The sequence below is a fragment of the Ambystoma mexicanum genome, chromosome 2p (assembly GCF_040938575.1).
Source record: "Ambystoma mexicanum isolate Mex_15411 chromosome 2p, UKY_AmexF1_1, whole genome shotgun sequence".
Lineage (NCBI taxonomy): Eukaryota > Metazoa > Chordata > Amphibia > Caudata > Ambystomatidae > Ambystoma > Ambystoma mexicanum.
This window is the reverse complement of record NC_090923.1, coordinates 1,461,289,457-1,461,310,376: the sequence shown is the minus strand read 5'-3', so window position 1 is coordinate 1,461,310,376 and position 20,920 is coordinate 1,461,289,457. Positions and strand designations below refer to the sequence as shown.

At 46.8% G+C, this 20,920-nt stretch overlaps 1 protein-coding gene across 6 annotated transcripts in view; it reads left to right on the top strand.

Moving 5' to 3' along the window:
• Window positions 1-20,920, top strand: part of FANCA (FA complementation group A) — a 3,206,914-nt gene that overhangs the window by 899,512 nt on the left and 2,286,482 nt on the right. For all 6 annotated transcript variants that reach the window (XM_069646037.1, XM_069646039.1, XM_069646038.1 and 3 more), the window contains exon 14: window positions 16,382-16,515. In XM_069646037.1, the coding sequence (XP_069502138.1) occupies window positions 16,382-16,515 (134 nt within the window). The remainder of the gene's footprint in view (window positions 1-16,381; window positions 16,516-20,920) is intronic.

Sequence of the window (20,920 nt, the reverse complement as noted above, 5' to 3'; positions counted from 1 at the left end):
ACTACTGATGGAGTAGCCGATCAGGTGACAAGAGCATGTGCCATCACTTTTGAACTCCTTAGAGGCATCCAGCCAGAGGCATCCCAGTTAAGGGTGGAACAGACCAGCCATTGACCAGCTTCTTGGCCTCCCTCTTAGCCTACAAGCCTTTGTTTTTGCCTTCCATCCTGCTGCACCTGCGAGTTCTCCTAGGTTGCCAATTACTGCGCTATCGCTCCACACTGCAGTACTTGCCTACAATGCATTTGCTCTGGCTACTCTTGCTACTCACCTCTCCCTATGGTTTCTACAATCATGCTACAACTTGCTCCTTTCCTATCCCTTTCATAGAAATTCACATCTCGAAACTTCCACTACTCCATCTCTCTTGCACCTCCTACTTCCAACAGCAAAAGCCGATGAGCAAACCATACATCCCCTAACACCTATTCACCTTGCTAACTTCTCTACTCTTCCTTACCGCAACAACTGAACATTGTACTCTGGAAAGCTCAAACTGTATGCAACACAACCTCCTTTATCACTGGCTACTTGCATGCCAGATTTCCTCCCCTAGACCTCCTGGCTATCACGGAAACCTGGATTTCTCCATCTGACACTGCCACCCTGTTGGCTCTACATGACTGCAAACTATCCTTCTTCCACTCTCCTCATCTGACTGGCAGTGTCAGACACCTACTCTCTTGCCACCTCAATGCCTCACAAATCTCCAATGCCACATCCTTTCCTACCTCTTTTGAATTCACCATCTCTTCTATGGCTCCTCCTCAATCGGTTCATCATATCTCCATCTATCACCCTCCTGGTCCCACTGGACCATTGTTTGATGAAGTTGGGCAACTCCTTGATTCTCTTTCCACTAAACAACACCTCATTCTTTCAGGTGACACAGGGGTAACTTTTCATCTCAATCTCTCTCTCTCAGCCACTAATACTAATGTCATACCATTCCTATCTGATCACTGAATTGTTTCCATCATCTCCTTTCCACCCTCTAACCTCTCCTCACCACTTGCCTCACCTATTACTAAAAGGAAATGTAAATCTTCTGCCTTTCCTCCCTTTCACTTGGACATAGAGTTCTCACTCTCCTGCTTCCCACCCGATGCCTCTTCCACCAACAGCACCTTCTCCAGCTTCCTAGCACTACTAAATGACTCATCCTCCTCCCACTTCCCAATGTTAACTTTCACTCATAAGTCTCAGCATCCTCAACCATGGTTCACCCCATGCATACGCTGACTCAGCACAGTGTGATGAATCTGAACATCACTCCTTTCCTTGTGGTAGCCTCTCCCTATGTGGCCTGGGGATGGCAGCCGCTATCTGATCCTGACCTTATCGGCGGGTATACGAGTGAGGACCACCTGGGGGCAGGCAACCCTCAGGGGGAAGACACATCATTAGGAAAAGTCACAACCCCTCCCCCCTGTTCCCTGTCAGGGATGTTCCCACCATTCCTTATGTCTTAATGACCTATTACAACGCTCTCCCACATCTGTGCACCAGATCTACTTTAAGTAGTCCCCAATATGGCACAAAGAACAATATAACAACCGCTACGTTGAGGAAGAGGCAGGAAGCAGTAATGATCACTCCAAAAAAGGTACCCATACCAGTTTCATCTACATTACATAAGGAACAACGTGATGGCAACTGAGGCGAGAAAGGGAGATGGAACAATGAATATCATGAAAACCGATATGACCGCACAGCGGTCTAGTGTTTGTAAACTATACATTCATGCCGGGAAGTTTAAAACCAGCACTGCTGACAGGAAGCAGAGAGAGCTGGAGATGCTGAGCTGCACGGTGATCTGCATGGGCATCGACCCGAATGCTGAGGGAGAGGACGACACAGGAAACTGGGTCGAGGCTGACCCAGATGGCAGAAGAAGAAACCGTAATGTAAAACGGTTAGCAATGCCGCAGGAATCATATACAGATATGGCAAGGGCACAGCAGCCAACGAGACATATGCCGAGCCAGCAACCCGAAGGGAACCAAAGCAGAGAAGCGAGAGGGACACTACACACACCTGGTAAGCCCAGGGAAAACAAAAGGTTTACTGGGTTGCCTGACAGTGTACGCCGCTTCATAGAACCAACATGCGAGCAAAGTAAAATCTGCGAAGAAGCTAACATACTTTTAAGCTATGCTACAAAGCGGTTGTTCAACCCACATCTTAAAAGAGAAAGCAAAATAATTGTGAAAGAAATCCAAGTAAATGTGAACGTACTGGGAAAAGAGGCAGAGGCCCATTGTATTAATGAGAGATGTATTATTGAAACGAACCCTGTTAAATACACCAACAGTGAGCAAATATCGTTTCATGGATAAAAGGAAAACTCATTGTGTGAAAGCCCTGTCAGGAAAATATACCAGGCAAAGTTAAGTGTGTGTAATAAGTTGCAGAAGGAAGAGTATCTCAAGGAAGATCCATGCCCTTGAAATTGTAAAGTTTCATAAAACTAATTGTGTGAAAGCTCTGGCAGGAGAGTATACCAGGTCAAGATAAGTGTTTGTCTGATAAACTATCCTGCCAGGACTGAATTCCTAGGAACTCACATACCCTTAGGATTCTAAACTATTTGAAATGTGAGGAGAACAATTTCCCTGAGAACTGTGAATGCGCCAAGAGGATGGAACTATCCTCTTTGGGTTCTAAATAACTTGGTTATTCTTTGTTTGAACTTTTCATATTGTAAAGGGAACCAGGAGAAGGGAGCCATTCCTTGGAACTGTGAATATTATCCACTTGGAACTTTTTCATTGGATTTACATCCTTAGATTTTTTTCTTGGGATCCCACATACAAAACCACACAAATGTTCAACTTCAACACAAACTCTACCACACCACTATGTCGGCCCCCACAGATCTTCACCTTACAGGTTGCAGCAACCAGGGCTACAGACGGTTAAACAACCAACCATGTGCCTTGGACTTCCCACCCTCTACCTGCAGATCTCTCCCTCTTGTCTAACGACGAGTGAGGACCAGGACCTAATCCAGTGCCACCTTCAAGTTCAGACAGACCCAACTCTGATGCTTCTCACACCTCACCCAGCACCCGCACGAAGGAACCAATACCCCTTGGCACTGCCAGCATGCACACCCACCTTTCGGTATCAAACAACCACACCAGCCCCACCTGGCCCAGACCCACTGCCCAGACATAGGCAACATGTCTAATTCTCACTCCTCAATTCCCACATTAGATTGCTATCCAGCAGAACAATTATCAGAAGCTCAATAATGGGCACCAGTCACATTTAACAATCGCTCTCTGTACTCTAAACTTTTACAATGTTGAACATGTGTGCACCCTGAGACACTATCCTTTGCCCTTTTTAGAGTTTGTTTTTAGAGTGCAAGCGCCAGAATAGGATTTCGGACACAGAACATATCTTTACTTTGGATTTTGACAAAGGACAGACCCCTTCGTTTTTGATTGAGGTAGGGAATTACCTCCTACATTAGGCATAGTGAGGCATTTTCCAAAAGCTGATTATTTTGAATAAAATTGTACAACCAAAACCGTGATTCCTCTGTCCACATCTCATTCCTGGCTCCCAACAACAGACATGCGTCAGGTGCTGCACAAATGGAGGTGTACCCATTCACATGAGGAACTGAAGCTCTACCTCTCTGCCCCACTCTTTCTGAAGTCCTCTCTTGATGGAGCGTAAACAGATTTGTACTGCATCCTCATTGACTTTTACTCCAACCATCCTTGCAGGCTACAGGGAGGAACCCTTAACTCACTCCTCCTAAATGTAGGTCTAACAACTCCAGTCTCTCAGCCAATGACCTAGCTGAATAATTTGCTGCAGAAATGTCCACAATTACACAATCTATCCTGACCTTCCTCACACTCCCTCTGTCTGCATTCTACACTCTGCCTACTCTACCATCATCCTCTGCCTCCGCTTCCCACTTTATTCACACTAACACTGAAGAAGTCATAGCTCTACTGATGAAGTCTAACCCCCTCTTCTACCACATCAGACACTCTTCTCCTCAGCTAGTCAAACATATTTCCCCTTTAGTGGCCTTTCACCTCGCTGACCTCTTCAACCTGTCCATAGACTCTGTTTGCTTTCCCTCTGTTTTCAAAATGGCCATGGTCATCCTTCTCCTAAAAAAACAAGGAACTGACCCAAATCGACTGGCCAACTTTTGCCCTGTGTCTCTCCTTCCGCACTACTCTAAAGTGCTCAAAAGCGCTGTGTTCAATAGTCTTACACATTTTTTAGACATCCACAACCTTCAAGACCCCCTACAAGCAAGTTTCTGCTTCTGTCACTCCATGGAAACTTCTTGCATGAATGTCTCCAACTTCATCTCCTCTGCTAAGCACTCCAACCTATCCTCTATCGTAATTCTCCTTGATTTGGCTACTACCTTTGACATTGTCGACCACTCTGATCGCCTTAATATTCATTCTTTCTTGGGATTTGCAGTCAAGCTCTTGCCTAGTTTGAATCCTACCTGGCACCTCGCCAATTGAGTCGCCTGGAGCAACAACAGCTCTTCATACTTTCTTCTAACTGTTGATGTACCACAGGGCTCTGTCTTGGGCCCCCTCTTCTTTACACTCTCTTGGGGCACTACTCTTCTTCTTTGTATTCTCGTACCAACTCTTTGCGGACGACACCCAAATCTTCTCTTTTCCTGAACTCTCCTATGATCTCACTATCAAAATTTCAAACTGTCTGTCATTATCCACTTATTTAAAAAAACACATCAAATCATACCAAGGAACACCCCAGATCTATCAGAAGGGAGAGCAAGGTATGACCAATGAATAGCACCTGGCATCCATCGAAGGCACAGGTAGCAACGGACCACCGAGAGAAATAGACAGGAAGGAGCAAGGAATTAACTCTACTACCCAAGCAGGGATTATGCTCGCCCCCTGGGTGTACTAAGGTCAAAACTTAGATGGAGGCCAGCCTCAACCCTGGCCCTGAAACTAGACAGTCAGGAAAGGAAAGAGAAGAGAAGATTATACCACCCAATGGACCATTGACAGTAAATAGATAGCAAGGAACTGGTTAAGGATAGTATAACACCACTATCGAACTAGGGACAATGCTCACTGAATCTGGGGTACTTAGCCAATTTAATCTGCTGGAACCAGCCACGGTATCAGCACATAAACTAGACTATCAGTAAACCAAGGTAAAGAATATACCAACCCAGTATGACAACCTGATACATAAACTAAACTACAGGGATTATGAGACATACAACCCACTAACCAAAACCTCAGATTTCTGCATACTTAATTCACACAAAAACCTACACAACCCCTCTCTCACAGCAAACCGCACAGACTTCACCGCAACAACAATCAATCAACACATAGATCGCAACAACAGCATGCTAGGACTCACTTCGATACTATATGCACACCCAAGCTCAGCTTCAGTTTGGTTTTCACTGTGCGCTGTCAACAGTACACCACCTCTCATTTTCCTACGCCCTCTTCACCCACTAACCCACCCCACCTTTTTGTTTACAGATCCGCCTGAGCGCCTGGAGACCATCTCTGTTGATGACGGTGTGCTATATAAATACCTTTAATCGGACTGTGACAAATCTGCTGATGTCCCTGTTCCCCTAGGGGGAGACCCATCTTATGTGACTAGGGTGGTGCGGCAACATTCCAAGATGCCCCCTGATGGTGGTGAAATGGGGGAGGATTACGTAGGGAGGGTCTCCTCTACCGACTAAGGACTACCAGGAAAGAACACAATAACTTCCCTATCCATTATACCCTAACACATATATCACTGTTCCCCCAATCCTTTGTGTTTTATTTTCAAGTAGAGAGAAAGGATCTTCCTCCCACTACTGAGAAGAACTCTGTTCCTCCTTGGGGAAGTGCTAGTACTGTGACGAAGAGGCTCAGAGTAAAGCAGAGCGCTAATGAGAACAAATGTGCTTGGTCTAGTTCTCCATCCCACCTGATTGGTTCAATGGCGCTACAACCAATGCGGGAGAACGAAACAGCTTGCTTGTTCCCAGTGCTGACTGGGAGTACAAAGACGGCGAGTGCAGCAACCCTAACAAAGCAGGAGAGAAGGCTGACTCGCAAGGACTAATGTGTCTAGAAGAACTCTGTGGAGACTTTGCCAGAGCAAACAGAAACTGGAAGGGCTTCCCGACAGTCTGGAGAGCTGGGACAACAACAGAGTTCTGTGCACCTGCTGGTGGGACTCATAACGCTGATGCGGAGCCACGGCAAAGATGCCTGGATGAAGACAGAAGTGTCAAGAAGCGCAACCTAATACTGGTGAGCCACTGGTAAGTGGTTGGGACACGAAGGCCCTGTCAGGGGTTGGGGGGATGCGACAAGAGCCCTGCACAGGGGAATATGTGTCGGAGACCCAGTCCAATCCTGTCATGGGCGGACAGCAGGGTTGCAGAGAATACGAAAAGGAAAAACCCAGTACGAGAGTGAACCCTGTCATGAGTAAAAGCCAGAGTTACTAAATAATAGAGAAAGAGAAAACCTGAATGAGAGGAGTGTCTGGGACCCGCACCCATATAAAACACAAAGTATAAGGGACTCAGAGACTCTGCGTGAATGCAAGATTGGAAACAAGGAGCACTACGTTTGGCAGGAGAGTAAACCAAACAAACCAAAGGTTCCATTGCGAGTCTGGGAGACGCACCCAAAGCGGAGACCAAGGATAAAAGGGTCTGGGACACTTATTAGAAATAACAATGGCTGGAGCCCTAGACATGAAACAAAGACAATATATGAGGTAGCTGGGTATTGGCAAGCGAGTATACAAAGAAATTGAGTCTGGGATTCGCACCCAAATAAAAGGTTGGAACCAAAGGTGTTTAGAACCCTGAAACTGAGGAACGTGCTGTACTTTTTGGTAAATCATTTTGTGTTTTGGATGCGAAGAGACTGAAAAGACATTTGACCTTTTTAAGTCTAGGGGAAAGCAGCGATTCCCTAAATTTGGAACATTATTTTCTTGAACATTGTTTTGAATCTTTTGGATGACCGACTGGCTGAGAACATTTATGTTGCCTTTATGAATACTATTTTCTTTAGAGTGAGATCACCCTTGCAACATTTTGTTAGTTTATAGTGTGAGGGACAGAGTTAGGTTTTGGTGGGGCGTGACTGCGACATACTTTATACTTTTGGACATTCTGACATTTTCACTAGTTTCATTTGAGACAGACACACTCCTCTTAGTTTTAGGGATATAGAGGTCTTTTCCCCCTACCTTTTGTTGATCAATACATGTCTGCACCCCAAAACATGCCATCCTTGTGTCCGAGCCTCACTACTGGTACCTCTCAGCACTTTCTGATGTTAAACGCAACCAAAAGAGAGGTGCTCTTTTTTCTTGCCAAATACTCTCTCTCTTCCTCTGACTACCCAGTTGCCACCTGACACATTACCCTACTCTTCTTCAGCTAGAAACCTCAGTTTAATCTATAACGCTTCACAACACTTCTCTACTTTCATCCCCAAAACTGCAACGGGGCTCGCCTCAAATTGGGTACCTCCTTCCTTTCAACATCTCCAAGCATCTCTTAACCACGCTTGTATTCTCTAAACTAGACTATTCTGCCAGCGTTCTGTTTGGTCCCCCCAGCTATGCTTTCTGTCCTCTCGACAATATCTTTAACTTTGCTTCCAGGACTCTTTTTGAACTCTTTCTTCACACCTACTTCCTCATACCTTCACAAGGCTGGATGGTTGATGATGCTAAATGGGGCCAGATTTAAATATTGGTTCCTGGTTCACAAATCTTTGCACAGAACGGCACCAACTTATCTATCCAACTCTACAAGCCTCCTCGTAATCTCTGCTCTGCCTCCTTGATTACCCTTATGACACCTTGCCCTCCCTCTCTTCTTGCTCCATTTAAATGGAATTCTCTTCCCTGGACATCCGAGAAACGGTCTACACTGATTTGTTCAAACCAAACTAAAAGCCTACATCCTTGCCTCGAAGTTACCCTCTTAACCTACCTCTCATCTACCTAACATTGTTCCCCCGCTTAAACCCTGCTTCTGTCCCTCACTTTCTAACACAGCTGGCCGTACCGCCTACCTGCACTTAAAAATGTCTAATGTTGGGCATCCTTAATCTATGTATGTCCACCCATGTATTGTCCCTGGTGCCGGATCCATTTGCTCCCCCCCCCCCCCAACAACCTGGTTAGAATGTCACTCAAACTCACTGCATTGTAAGAAGCTCACTGCTTCCCGTCAAATCAGATTTCTTATCTATTGTACATTCTTTTGTAATCAAAAGAGCATTGTTCTTCCCTGTATGTATAAATAAATATCTTTGCAGAAAAGGGCACAGGAGGGGGCTTAAAAGTCAGTCATCCTAGAACGTGGACAAGGGGGACAGGGCCTCTTCGCAGTACCTGATGTCTTTGACGCTAAACAGTGTTGAGCGAGGCTTTTCGTTGTTGAACCAGTGGCTGTGTGCTTTCAGCGCTAGGTGGGTGTTGAGTCAAGGGTCTGTGGTGCTGGGCCTCCTGATTCAATGTTGCTCGGCAGTGTTACGTGGTACATTTCTGATTCTGCACTTTCTTTTGGTTCGAGATACATCACATCTGAAGCAGGAACACTGGCCTAATGATTTGACCTAAGGACTGGCCTAAACATCTAACAGCCATGAAAGCAGATGTCGCAGAGAACCACCAGAGCACAACCAGCCCAGCTAGCTGTGGAATGCCGCAGGCCTCGCAGAGACGGGCATGAACAGCCCTCCCTTCGAGAATGTACACAGTTCGGATGCTGCTGGCTCAAGTCCCAAGGTTGATAAGAGCCTGACTTGCAAAGACAATCTGAAGTTACGAAATGTACTAGATTGCCTTTTCTTCGGCGAAATGAACTATTGTTATGAATACGTACGGCTAATGGGAGGAGATTAATATGTAGCTTTGCATTGTACATAAGTATGAGCCAGGCCTGGGAGGGGGCAGAGTCGATGCAGCCCTCCAGAGCCTGGTGTGTGTGTTAACATTACAGCACTTTTACAACCCCACTTCTGGCTTTGTGGGTTATTTGTGTCCGAGTGCCAAGTGCGTGGAATGCCTGAGACGGTGCGAGGGAGCTGGATTTGCACTAGTATCGGGGAGAGCAGGACGAACGATTGTAACAGGCAGTGAAGACGACTTGCGGGTCAAATACGCTGGGGGCAGTAAGCGATGTTGGGTCGGCGGTGCTGGAAAACCAAACGTCTGCAGTGTGGAGAAACAGTGGCTGGCCTTCGGCAGTGTTTTTTAAAGATTGTCTTTTTTCTGCTTTCCTCCCATAGACTTCTATAGGAGACCTTATTGTTTGCTATCATTTGCTTCTGGACCTGAATTTTTGGAGGCAAGTAAAGCCTTAAACTTTCCCTTCCTTGTGTTTTGCTCACTTATGGGGAAACTGATCAGTGCATAAAACAGTCAGTACTGCAAAACCCTGTCTCCCTTAGTGGAATTTTTGTATTTTTAAAGCTGCATACATCTCCTTAAAGTGAAGTGCGGTTAGGATAATTTGTATCCATATAACCTTTTCTTTTGTAACTTTGTGGTTACAATTACGTGTCCAGGATGGGCTGGTGAAAGCAGATATTTTTTTACCTTGTTTTTAACGTTTTACTCATACACATTTGCCCTGGTCCTTTCTCATCTCCTGAAGCCCTTGTCAGTGCTTCAACCCCTGGCCTGGACTTGTGGGGACAACGTGTCCCAGGTCCTGCTCGAGGATCTGTGCATGCTGAGCCTTCAGCAGAAGTGTTCCTGGACCAATCGGTGGACTGACCAGCTGTCTCCTAAGCAAACACGCTGCCGCTGTTGCTTTTCCAAGTCTTTGGACCTTTGTGGATGCTCAGTTTATGTAACAAGATGCCTGCTCCAGCAGTTTCAGCCAGTGGGCGAGCCAGGGGGAAGGCAGGTGGGCGTGGGGTGCTCTCGCCCTCCATGGTGCCCAGTGCGCCTGCCAGCCTCCGGCTGATAGTTTATTCGCTGCCCCCCCGGCACCAAAATCTGCCTCTGCTACTAGTTTGTCTTCCTGACCGTGCATGGCCTGCTTCTTGATTTACAGCATGAGGATCTCCTGTCACCACCTGACCTTGATTTACTCCCTCTGCATACTTGAGGAGAACCATCTCCGGTTCCGGAAGCACCTCAAAACCTTCCTCTTTGCTTCTGCTTTCTCTCTCCCTCTCCCCTGCTGAACAGCTAATTTAATTCCTCACTGAAACTGCACTGATCCTGCAACTGGACCACTCTAAACGGCCTCGGCCCTGGGCCCTGCCACTCTCCACTTGCACTGATGCCCTGGAACCCCTTTGCACTGCGGGACTGTCTCTGTATCCCTACAGCCCCCCCCCCTCCCCCAGCACTTGTTCTGCACTTACCTCACACTTGCCACCAGCTGGCCCTATTTATTTATTTATTACGTTACGCCACTTACCTTGTACTGCACTTCCCCCCCTCCCCTTACCCTTGCAATTTTCCCCCTCCCCCACCCCTGCACTTGCGCGATCTGAATGCCACCTGGCCTAGTAAGATCGTTGTCTGTCTCCCCTTGTCCCCCCCTCCCTGCCTCGTCGCGCCTTGAAACACATGTGTATAGGCGCGTTACAAATACCATATCATATCATATTATCTTCATTGAGTCCTGGAGGTCACCTGTCCGCTGAGGTCTTAATCCTGTTGTGTCAAGGGTGCCCAGCTGTCCAGTGTTCAGTACCGTATCACCGTTGACTGGAATCGAATCCAAAACCGAAAATGATCACCTGTACCCTGGACCTCCCGCGACCGGACACAGCAAAGAAGTAAGTCGGCCAAGTGGAGTTAGGAACCCCTGATTGGTTGCTGAAGAAATCTGCATAAGGAATGAGTTTTAATAGGTATTCCTATCCCGCTCTCACCATTCGAGTGTTTGGGTGTAAAGTCCTAACCCTATCACTCAGTTGCCTGACTAGAATGTGTGGCAGTGTAGTCAAGGACCGCCCAACCCCCTGGGCTTTTCCTGGAGTGGTGAGATTGGGAGAGAAACTAGTAAGAACTTTAGTTACCTTCTTATTCATCTTCTGGGACATTTAATCTCAACCGTTGGCTTTGGCAACGCTGGTTTGCAATCCAATAGTGAACCCTCCTGCAGAGTTCATATTGTGGAACTTGTGACTTTTGGGTAATAGGCACCAGTTCTTAGCAGGGCTGGACTTATTAAGAACTAGAGACCTTGTTTTATGTTTATCTGTGTGTGTGCTAATTGATTTACTTGCCTTTCTCTAATGGTACTAAATTACTGTTGCTCTGATTTCTCACTGACTTTACCACATAACTGTTTACCTTTAGAAACAGTTTGTTGAAAAATGTACAAAAAAACACCCTTGGACCTATTTTGGAAGTCAGAGTGGCTATTTGTGGCTGGCACCTCATCACAGCGTTCTGCTAGCAGAACACCAACACTTTACAGTATTGCTCTTGACTTTTTCATAACCTTAGTGGCTGTCGGTTCATAAAAGGGATCTTTAGGGCCTACCAGGTTCTTAGGGAAGTTTGGGTCTAGGGCAGTTGGTCCCTAATGGATGGAAGTTCTATTGAACGTTTCCACCTGTCTGTCTGTCTGTAGCTGGGACTAATGGTTTGTTTCCTGAGCGGATGGTTAGCTGTCGCCATAGGGGCCTTCTGCCTGTCCGTCACCTAGCCCAGCTTGGTTCTCATGGGAAGTTAGGGATGGTGCCTCCTTCCACCGACTCTTCCCTCATGCACAGTTTTGCTTGACCTTCCCCTATGCTGCGTTGCAGTGATGTTTTCCTCCCAACTGTCTGCTATCCCTCGGATCTCACACTCCGCCTTCCTACTCAACCCTTTGATGTTCCTTCCCTTCTCTTCTCAGTTCTTCCAATACATACTATTAATACCCCCTACTAACTCTGATGGCACCTTCTTCTTCGTCCTCCTCCCGCGCTGACTCCTTGCCTCTCCTTTCCCTCTGCTACTACTATCCCCCTAATGTCTTACCATCACTCCTTATTCCACCACTCCCTCTCGCTAATACTGCATCTCTACTACTACTACCTCCTCTCACTACTACTACTCTCACTTTACTGCTACTATCACTCCTCTACTACCACAACTATTCTTCGACCTCTTCTCTCTCTAGTCTCACTCTTCGTGGCCGCTACTGCTTCTACTACTTACTACCACAACTACCTCTCCTTCCTACTAATACTCCTCTACTCCTATTACCACTAACTTGCAATTACCACTGCCTCCTCTCTCCTCCTACCACTCCTTCCAATACAATGACTATCTCCCCTACTCCTACTACACTTACTCCTTACTGTCAAGCACAATTGCTCCACTGACCCATCCAGTAACCTCCACACCCCTGTTGCACTTTCCTTCTCTGGTCTCTCTGATGTTCTCCACCTCCTCTCCTCACCCAACTAACCCACACCAGACAACTCCCAGGCTTACCCTTAAATAGCCCACTCCTTTCTAGGATTGGTCAACTTCCTCTACCATTCACTTAACTGACTTCCAGGGGTGTGACAGAGGAAGGATCTGGAAGGGCTGTAAGCCCTCCCCCTTGTCCATGCAATCTGAGTTTTTAACACAAGTCATGTCATGGCCCCTAGGGAACTGATGTTCCCTTTTACTCAGGCCTAGCTGCACTGCAATCTTCCCGGGTGGGCTAGTGGTGGTTTTATTATTTGAATTCCCTGGTGGTCTGGTGGACTCTGTTTAATACAGAGAGTACCTGGTGGTTTAGCGGGTCTATGTAACAGCCTTCCTGGAGGCTGTGGTTTAATGAACTTAGTCAATGGTGGGTTAGTGGAGGTTCCCCTTCTGAAGCACGGGCTCCAGCAGACACTGTCTGCCAGAGCTCTGCATTGCTCCAGGCTGCTGCCTCAGTCTCATCGCTGTGCCCCAGCAGTCTTTCTGCTACTGGCACTGGACCCTCCTTCCTCCAGGCAGATGTCGCCATCCTCTGTGGCATCCTGCTGGTGGTTGTTGAGGTGGGATGACTCGCAAGGCCCAGTCTGCTTGTGTGTCATTGCAGCCCCCTTGCAGCAGCCTCCTACTGGACTGATGATGTTCTCATTAATGTGGCACTGTAGCATCGTCCTGCTCTTCCCGGCGTTGTACTGCAGTGTTGTCGGCAACAATGCAACACATAAGTAAGGGTAGGGAGGGGGTCCCTCATACACGTAGGCACCAGACGGGGTGTTTGGGGGCAGGTTCCCTCCACCCCTGTCACAATGCCCAATGGTGAGTGTTTATATGGATATGACAGTACTTGGGTGATAACCCTTACCTGAAAGTTTGATTGCTTAGTGTATGCTAAAGGCCTGATAAATAACTGGATATTTTTGTACCTCTTCTCTCTTAAACCGTCCTGAGCCTAAGCCTTACTGCCCTGCTAATCTACCTTTACTGCCTTTGGCTAGATGTCTGTGTCTTTCCTATTTATCATAATAGGTTGGCCTCTCAGAATACACCTCCAGGGTTGATTCTGAAAATATATCTTAACAGGCAGCAAACGGCTCGTACAGATCCTGCAGCCGTTAATGGGTGAAGCAGTACCTTCCCTGGCGCCAGGAAGACCCCCTGTTGGAAACAGCTTACATCTTGTGCATATACTAATCCATGACAGCCGCACCCTGTCATTGGAAGGACAGCCCTTAAAATCTGAGTGAATAAATCATGGCTGTTTTTGCCCTGGTTCCATCATTTAGTTGTGGCACAAGTATAGAAAGTCAACTCGCTCTTAGCTGGCAAGGGGCCAGAGAGACTACAAACCTGATTGCAATTGTATTGTAAAATCCATCATATTCACCACCCTTAAAAATCCCTGTTGTCACTTCAACACACTGCTCTTTTCGTTCTTGCAGCTGTCTCACCACCCTGTGTCTTATTTTTTTCAGCCAAGGTGCTTCACCTTATTTATTTTTTTAGGAATATACACTCCACCTTCCATCTTTCTGATCCTCCTTTTATTCCCTGCAGGGTTTCAGCATTACTCTGATACCAAAGCCCTGGTGTTGTTGGGCTGCTGGTAATGGGGAGGGGGTTTATTTTATACTTTGAGAAGAGTTTGGAGCTTGTGGGAGACAGCAAGGTAGACCACTGGGCAATTAAACTCACAGTTTCTGCTTTTTCCCATGTCGGGACCTCTCCGACGTGTGACAGCTCCGGGCAGCTTCTCTACTCCCACGCTGGCTGTCAGTGGAGGACTCGCTGTTCCGAACGTACTCTGGTGAGAACGTTTCACCGGAGGGAAGGGCAGGATGCGGAAACCTTCTCTCTCCTCTGGGACAGCTGATCTTCACACTGCTTTCCACTGCGCGTTCTCTGCATCGGCCTGGATCTCCAACCTCTGCCACTTTCCTTAAGTAAATGGCAATGTGGTGGATCCAGCCTCTGCTACTTCTTCCACGGCTTTCTACTGACTTGCACCTGACAGGCCTTTAAATATTTAAAGGTCCCGCCCAGGTGTGGATAATTAGAACACCTAGACTGTTCATTACGGTTTAATGACTCTGTGCCCCTACTCCTTGTCTCAGTACTAAAAGCATTATGGGACTTGAAGTCCATAATGTTCTTAATTGTTTTAGAATCAACATCATCAATTTTACAGTAAGCCATCTGGATTGTAGGATCACTAGGGAAATTATTTAGTGGGTTTTCACATTTTTCCTGTTCTGAGTTCCCTCCCACATGATTGTCCCGCATAATACCACCCCGCAGGGTCAGGATCAAGTAGAGGTTGCCATTCCGTGGTCACATGTATCTATTTGAGTTGGATACAGAGCATAGAGATAGAGGTGGCTTTGGGAACTAGAGAAATGTGACCTGTCTGGAAATGGCCAAGGGGAGTGCAGTGCTGCAGGTTTTTTACCTTGTCAGGCCTACTCCCGCCTTCCCCGACTATCCAGCTCCCCCTACCTAAAGATCTCCTACCACCTTACACTACACATACACAAACGCCCCACCGAAGGCCACCACAGGCCTAACCATTAGCACATCAACACTAACCGAGCCACGACTCTTTAGCACTGTCACCCTCCCCCACATCAGCAGCTAACCAGACACAATACTCTGTTGTCTGTCAGATCTTGGGGTCTTCCCTATGGATAACATACTCCCAAGTTTCTTCCACCAAACCCATAGAAAGCAGATTGGTACTCAAGGACTGGGTACTTCCGACCTGCGCCCATCAACACCACAGGTTTCACATCTGCTTTCCCACCCCGCATTTTTCTTACAGAGCCAAGCGCATCAAGGCCACCAATAGTGGCAGACAGGCACTAAACAAGACCCCTTACATTACATAGTTGGCCTGGGCTCATAGAACAGACACTTCTTTAATTTCGGATTGGTGTGGCATTAATAGTTGTGTCCTCTAATTATTTACAATACCGTAACGAGATGGGGCTTATTCTTATAGATTAACCTGTCACCAGGTGCATATTGCAACAATTATTGCATTTGGAATCCGAGGTGCAGAAGTTCAAATGTCTCCGCCGGCTACAGTGACTTTGGGTCACAGCATCTATCAGGAATCCACATGTATGTATCCTTTGATCCTGCTGTGTGGTGCTGAAGCGTAGGTGCCGCTGTTGTCCGGAAACTAGTGCAGCAAGGGCACATGTACGCACTATGCCTTTGGCATGGAGCTTTATAAAAGGGGCCTGATTAGCAGATTTAATAACAATAAAAAAATGAAGGCTTGCACACCCTTGCCAGATGGCAACCTGTCACACTCTTGAGGTGTGGATGCAAGGCTGAATGCAGACACTATTCGAATTATGCTATATCTAGTTGTCTCATTAGTAGCCCATGCTCTCTGAGGCAGATACTAGTCATTACCATTCATGGTAACAGCCTTCTCGCACTCACTCCCTTGTACAACACAAACTGAGTACATAGTCCAACAGTCTATGTACATACAAAGGTTCTCTATAATGACACCTCAAGTTATAGCAGACTTTACCCCATTATTTTTCACAGGTGCGGACATGAACCAGTGAAGCCCACACATCAAGCTAAAAAATATGCACAATGAACAGGGTTCTCTAACCCTAAGAGGCTTGGGGCGTTTCAGGGACACTTCAGAATTTGTGTTCCTGATGAGTCGTTTCTTGGGGAAAAAGCCAGTGAAATAGTGTGGGTGGGAGGTGAGAAAGGTAAAACACACAAGGGACTTTCATGCCAGAGGGATAGTTTGGGACTTTTAACCCCCAAGGCTACCTACCTGCTCAACACAAATTGGAAGAATTAATTTCTTTTTTCAAGTGCTTGTGGTTGTCTATGAGGATTCTATTACATGCTCTGTGTCACTTTCTTTCATTATATTTCTTTTCTGACACTTTGCCAGGCCTTCTGACTCAACTGCTTACCAAGGCCTTTGAGAATTACGAGCTGGAAAGCGTAATCACTGCATTCTTGATAGTTCGTCAGGCTGCGCTCGAGGGTCCAGCTGCATTCATGTCATACACAGAGTGGTTTAAGGTAAGCGCATCTTTCTCACACCCAGAGAGACCTTGTGAAGGTTGGTTGGTTGCTTGTTGGTCCACTAGTAAAGCTTAGTGGTGACTAGTTATACTGTGCCTTATTTGCTGTAAAAAGAATGCCAAATTTTAATATTCTCCTAATGAGAGTTTGCCAGAGCCGCACATCCTTTTCCCTTGTTGGTTGCAGGCAAGCTGCTACATCACTAACATGCATGCCCCATGTACACATCAGAATGGTGTAACATCACAGTCTGTGCACAAATGTGCTACTTGATCACAGACAAATGCAAGAGTTAGATTGTGCAAGAAGGGTAAACATTTCAAGTTACTTGTGAGGCATACAAAGTTACGTGTCCCCTCGGTTCACCACATGCACACAAGCACAGTCTTTGCTAGGGGGGAGGAGGCCTGAAGGGGCTATAGCCCTGGGTCTTTTGGTTGTAGCCCCAGTTAGAAGCTTGTGGGCTACAACCAAAAGGCTAGCTAGCCCCAAATCCAGACAGTCTCAACATTAGCATAGCCCCAGATCTTTTTCAGACCTGCACAAAAGACCTAATTTATTATTCTCCAATGACTAGTAGCAAGTCCACATTTTAAAGCCTGTTGCATGAACCGCATCTCAGAATGGTCATGTTCCACAACTTATGCCCTCGATTTGCATCAGAACTGCCAACAAAGGGCCACCCAGACAAGTGTTGGAACCCACCCTAAGGCACAGACAATTTTGCCTGCAAATGCTAAATCAGGAGGATCCATTGCAACAAGTCTTTCATGTCTGATCTGGACCAGCCAGTAAAACGACCCTGCATCACATCTAGTTTTTTACAGTCATCACTATTTAGCAGTTAGTGTGGTGCATTGTTGATGAGACAATTCTGGATAGCTTTTCTTGTCTCCAACAAACATTGGGGATGGTGATGAATTTGAGGTGATCACCCCACTTGCAGGGCTGTTTCACCTGTAAACTAATGCTAAAATCTAGAGGTACTGATGCAACGGAGGCCGTATGAATTTCTTGACGGCTTCAACATATGGGTAAGACCCCTGGCGAAGGCATGGAGCTTCTAGATGCAGAAAATGAAACTCCCTCACAAGGGATCCAAGTGTTTCTGTTGACCCTTCTCAGGACGTGCATACTTCGGGATCCCCGACTTTCTCTCCTGAAATGGTGGCCAACCATGAGCTGGCTGCCTGCAGAGTATACTAAAATGAGCACTGGATCAACTAAAAAGAAATAAGCCCACATACTAACAGTTGCAACACAAAAGATTCAAATCCATCTCAGAAGGTAAAAAGCAAGCAACACATGGCACCCTGAAACCTTGGTAGTACATTGCACCTGAAACTGTGGGTGCACCGCGCGTCACCATGTGTAAAACCACCTCAGACTATGCCTCATTTAGACAGCCTCAGGCTGCTGATTGCTAAGAAGCCTATGTCTCATCCACTGAAGAAAACATATTCTGCCTGCAGTCGACAACCACATGACCATTCAGGCACAGGCCTCCCAAATGCTGAATCCTTATCAGTGATGTATTCATTTCAGCACTCGTTGATATAGGAGTGCCTGCCAGTGTCCTACCCGAGAATATGCTCCAGGTACTGTCCCTTTTCCAAATATTGTGAAGACTTTTTGCATTCAACTGCAGCACATTGATAATGCTGCTAAGTGTTGTGGCAACGTTCCCAGCCTGGCTTTAAAGGCCAGGGATGTGATGTACATCGAGCCAGGGTGCCACCATCTACTTGTCAGGAACCTGTCACAAGGTGTAGCACAGTTTATAGCTTTTTAAAAGACTACATGTCCCTAGAATTAGGCACCACTTTTTGTCCCCTGACCATGCTGCAGGCCTCTAACTTCAAGCCATATCTCCAAGGTAGCTACATTATATCTCTGTTTCAGTGGCAGAATCCTGCCAGCTGGTCTGCAGTGCAGTGAATGAGGAGAGCAGTAATAAGTGACCAGACTAAATTCATTGCAGGCTTCTGCAGGCTGGACCCAGCATACCTGTTGAGTATTTTCATTCAGAGGGGAGAACAGGGAGGGATAGCGAAACACCCAGTGCTGCTGCAGGAGGCGCAGGTGGTGAGGGCAGGAGGCGATGCAGGTGGTAAGAGCAGCCGGAGGTGCAGGTGGTAAGAGCTGGAGGTAATAAGAGCAGCAAGAGGCGGTGGTGGTGCAGTCACCTAAAGGAAAAAAAACTATAGGTGATAAGGAACTTGTGAGACATATCAGGTTGAGGAGGTGACTCACCAGGATGGGGGTCGAGGCAGGGGGGAAGTGGATAGAAAAAACATGGAGCCTGGGAAGTGTGGTAAGTCTGAATCCAGAGTTGAACAACGTCGTATTTTGAGTTAAAGGTTCATTATTATAACGCCCAAACCCTATGCGGTCTCTGTTTCTTGGCTGTATTTCTAAAGAAAAGAAAGGATTCTAAAGGAGTGCTCGTCAGGATGTTATACAAAGTAAATAAAGTCCACTGTACAGAAAACCTATTCTAACCTGATTACTGTACCTACCAATACGGACACAAAAATAGGGTAAAGGCCTCTCCCCAAAGGGAAAGAATGCTGGCTTGTTTTCGACCCCAGCCTGATGTTTCTTTATCAAAACAAAATTGCTTCTAAGTCCACTGCAAGTGCTATTCTTGGTTTCCCCACCAAGGAACTTAATGGTACTGTCTCCATTGACTTATTTCCTGGGTTTTACCCCTCCCTAGAACCATGGGACTCAAACCCGCCTTGGGGGTTGATGTCTCTCAGCTCAGCGTGGGGCCTGGTTTCTCATACTCCTGCTTGGGTCTCATCTCTCTTACTCTGCCATGGGGTTTTATTTCTCTTACCCTTGGGTCTCTCCGCTCACCTAGCGGTTTTGTTGTTCTTCCCTGCCTAGGGGTTTCTAGTCTTGCCTCGCCTTGGGGTATGACTGGGCCTTTCCGTCCGGTTCCTGGGAGAACCGCGTACCTTGTATCTCTGTGCGGTGCTCTTCCGGGCATGCGTTCCGATAGGATGACGCAGGTTTTCTCCTCTGCTTTTTTCCCACGGTCTGCATCTTAACAGAGCTGATGCTCCCTTCTCGCTGTCTAATGGAAGGGCTTCAGCATCAATTCTTCATTACACCGCTTGCTCGCCACTTAGACATTCTCCTCTGTTTGGGGTTCTTGCGTGCCAGATTTCTCCAGTCAGGTTCTCAGCAGGGTTTCCTAGCGTTCCTCATTTCTGTCCATGGGTGGTCCTGCCACCCGGACGTGCGCTGCTTTCTTCTTGCCACAATTCCCAGAAGAAGGTCTCTCCTCTCCATCTCTTTGAGCTGCTTTTCTCTCATATAGCAATGCTGATTGGGTCTTTAGCTTACCCATAACCATGGGATGGGTCTGTTCTTCGTTCGTTCTTCTGAGGTATTGACGGTGCCCTAGAAGAGTCAGAAATCATACCAGCCATCAGTGTAGGAAGTTACAAGTTACACAGTTCAACTCCCAAATAACCAACAAAACCTTTTGTTTCCTGAGACAAGGGAGGATAAGACCTACCCCTGTTTAGGGATTGCTTGTCCTCTAAAGGATGGGGATGTCCCCTCCCCCCAGTGGGATCCTGCTTGCTCTGTTCCTTAGGAGATGATAAACTTAGCAGGCTCACCTCCCTAGTCCCAAAGGGGATGGCCCCCCCTTGGGGAGAGGATGTGAATTTGCTAGATTTGTCACAGAAGGCTATGACAGATGAAGGCTGTACCTCAGGTATGCAAAATGCCTGGTAGAGCAGTGTTGGGGCGGGTAGGAGGTGTCAGTGACCAGGAGGTAACAGGAGCTCAGTGCGTGTAGCAGCATAGTGTTGGAGCACCCAGGGGAACAAGGAAGGTTGCCAAAAGATCAATATTATCACAGAGGCGCGAGGAAAATAGCTTAGAAGGGCGAGATGGCCATCCGTAAGATAGGTCCATAGACAAGGACTAGGAGGACTTCTTGCCAAACCAGCAAAAGACTAGCAGAAGTCCTTGGAGCTTCACCTGGTGACTTGTGGTAGTCCCGATTTGGACTGCTGCATCCAGCGACCCGTGACCCATGAATGTGAGACATACTAGAGAAACAAGTGCTGTGGGCAGTGAAACATCCCACACATTGACTAAAAACTCCCCTAAGGATTACCGTAAAGCGGGTGGGACTTTTGGGACTATGGAAGCCCATCCTTGCTTCTTTTTTTTACCCGGAAGAGGAGAACCTTCTTTTGTACTTTTGTACTTTTTTTTGTTCTTTTGTACTTGCTTGCTTTGGATGAAAAAGGAGGCTGTCCTGCCCTTTCTGCACCCTTTCAGGACGGCCACTGGGAATCAACAGACAAGCAGACGCAACATAAAGTGCAGCAAGGTTTTAAAAAATAAATATTTATTTTTGTATAGGTTGGGGCTA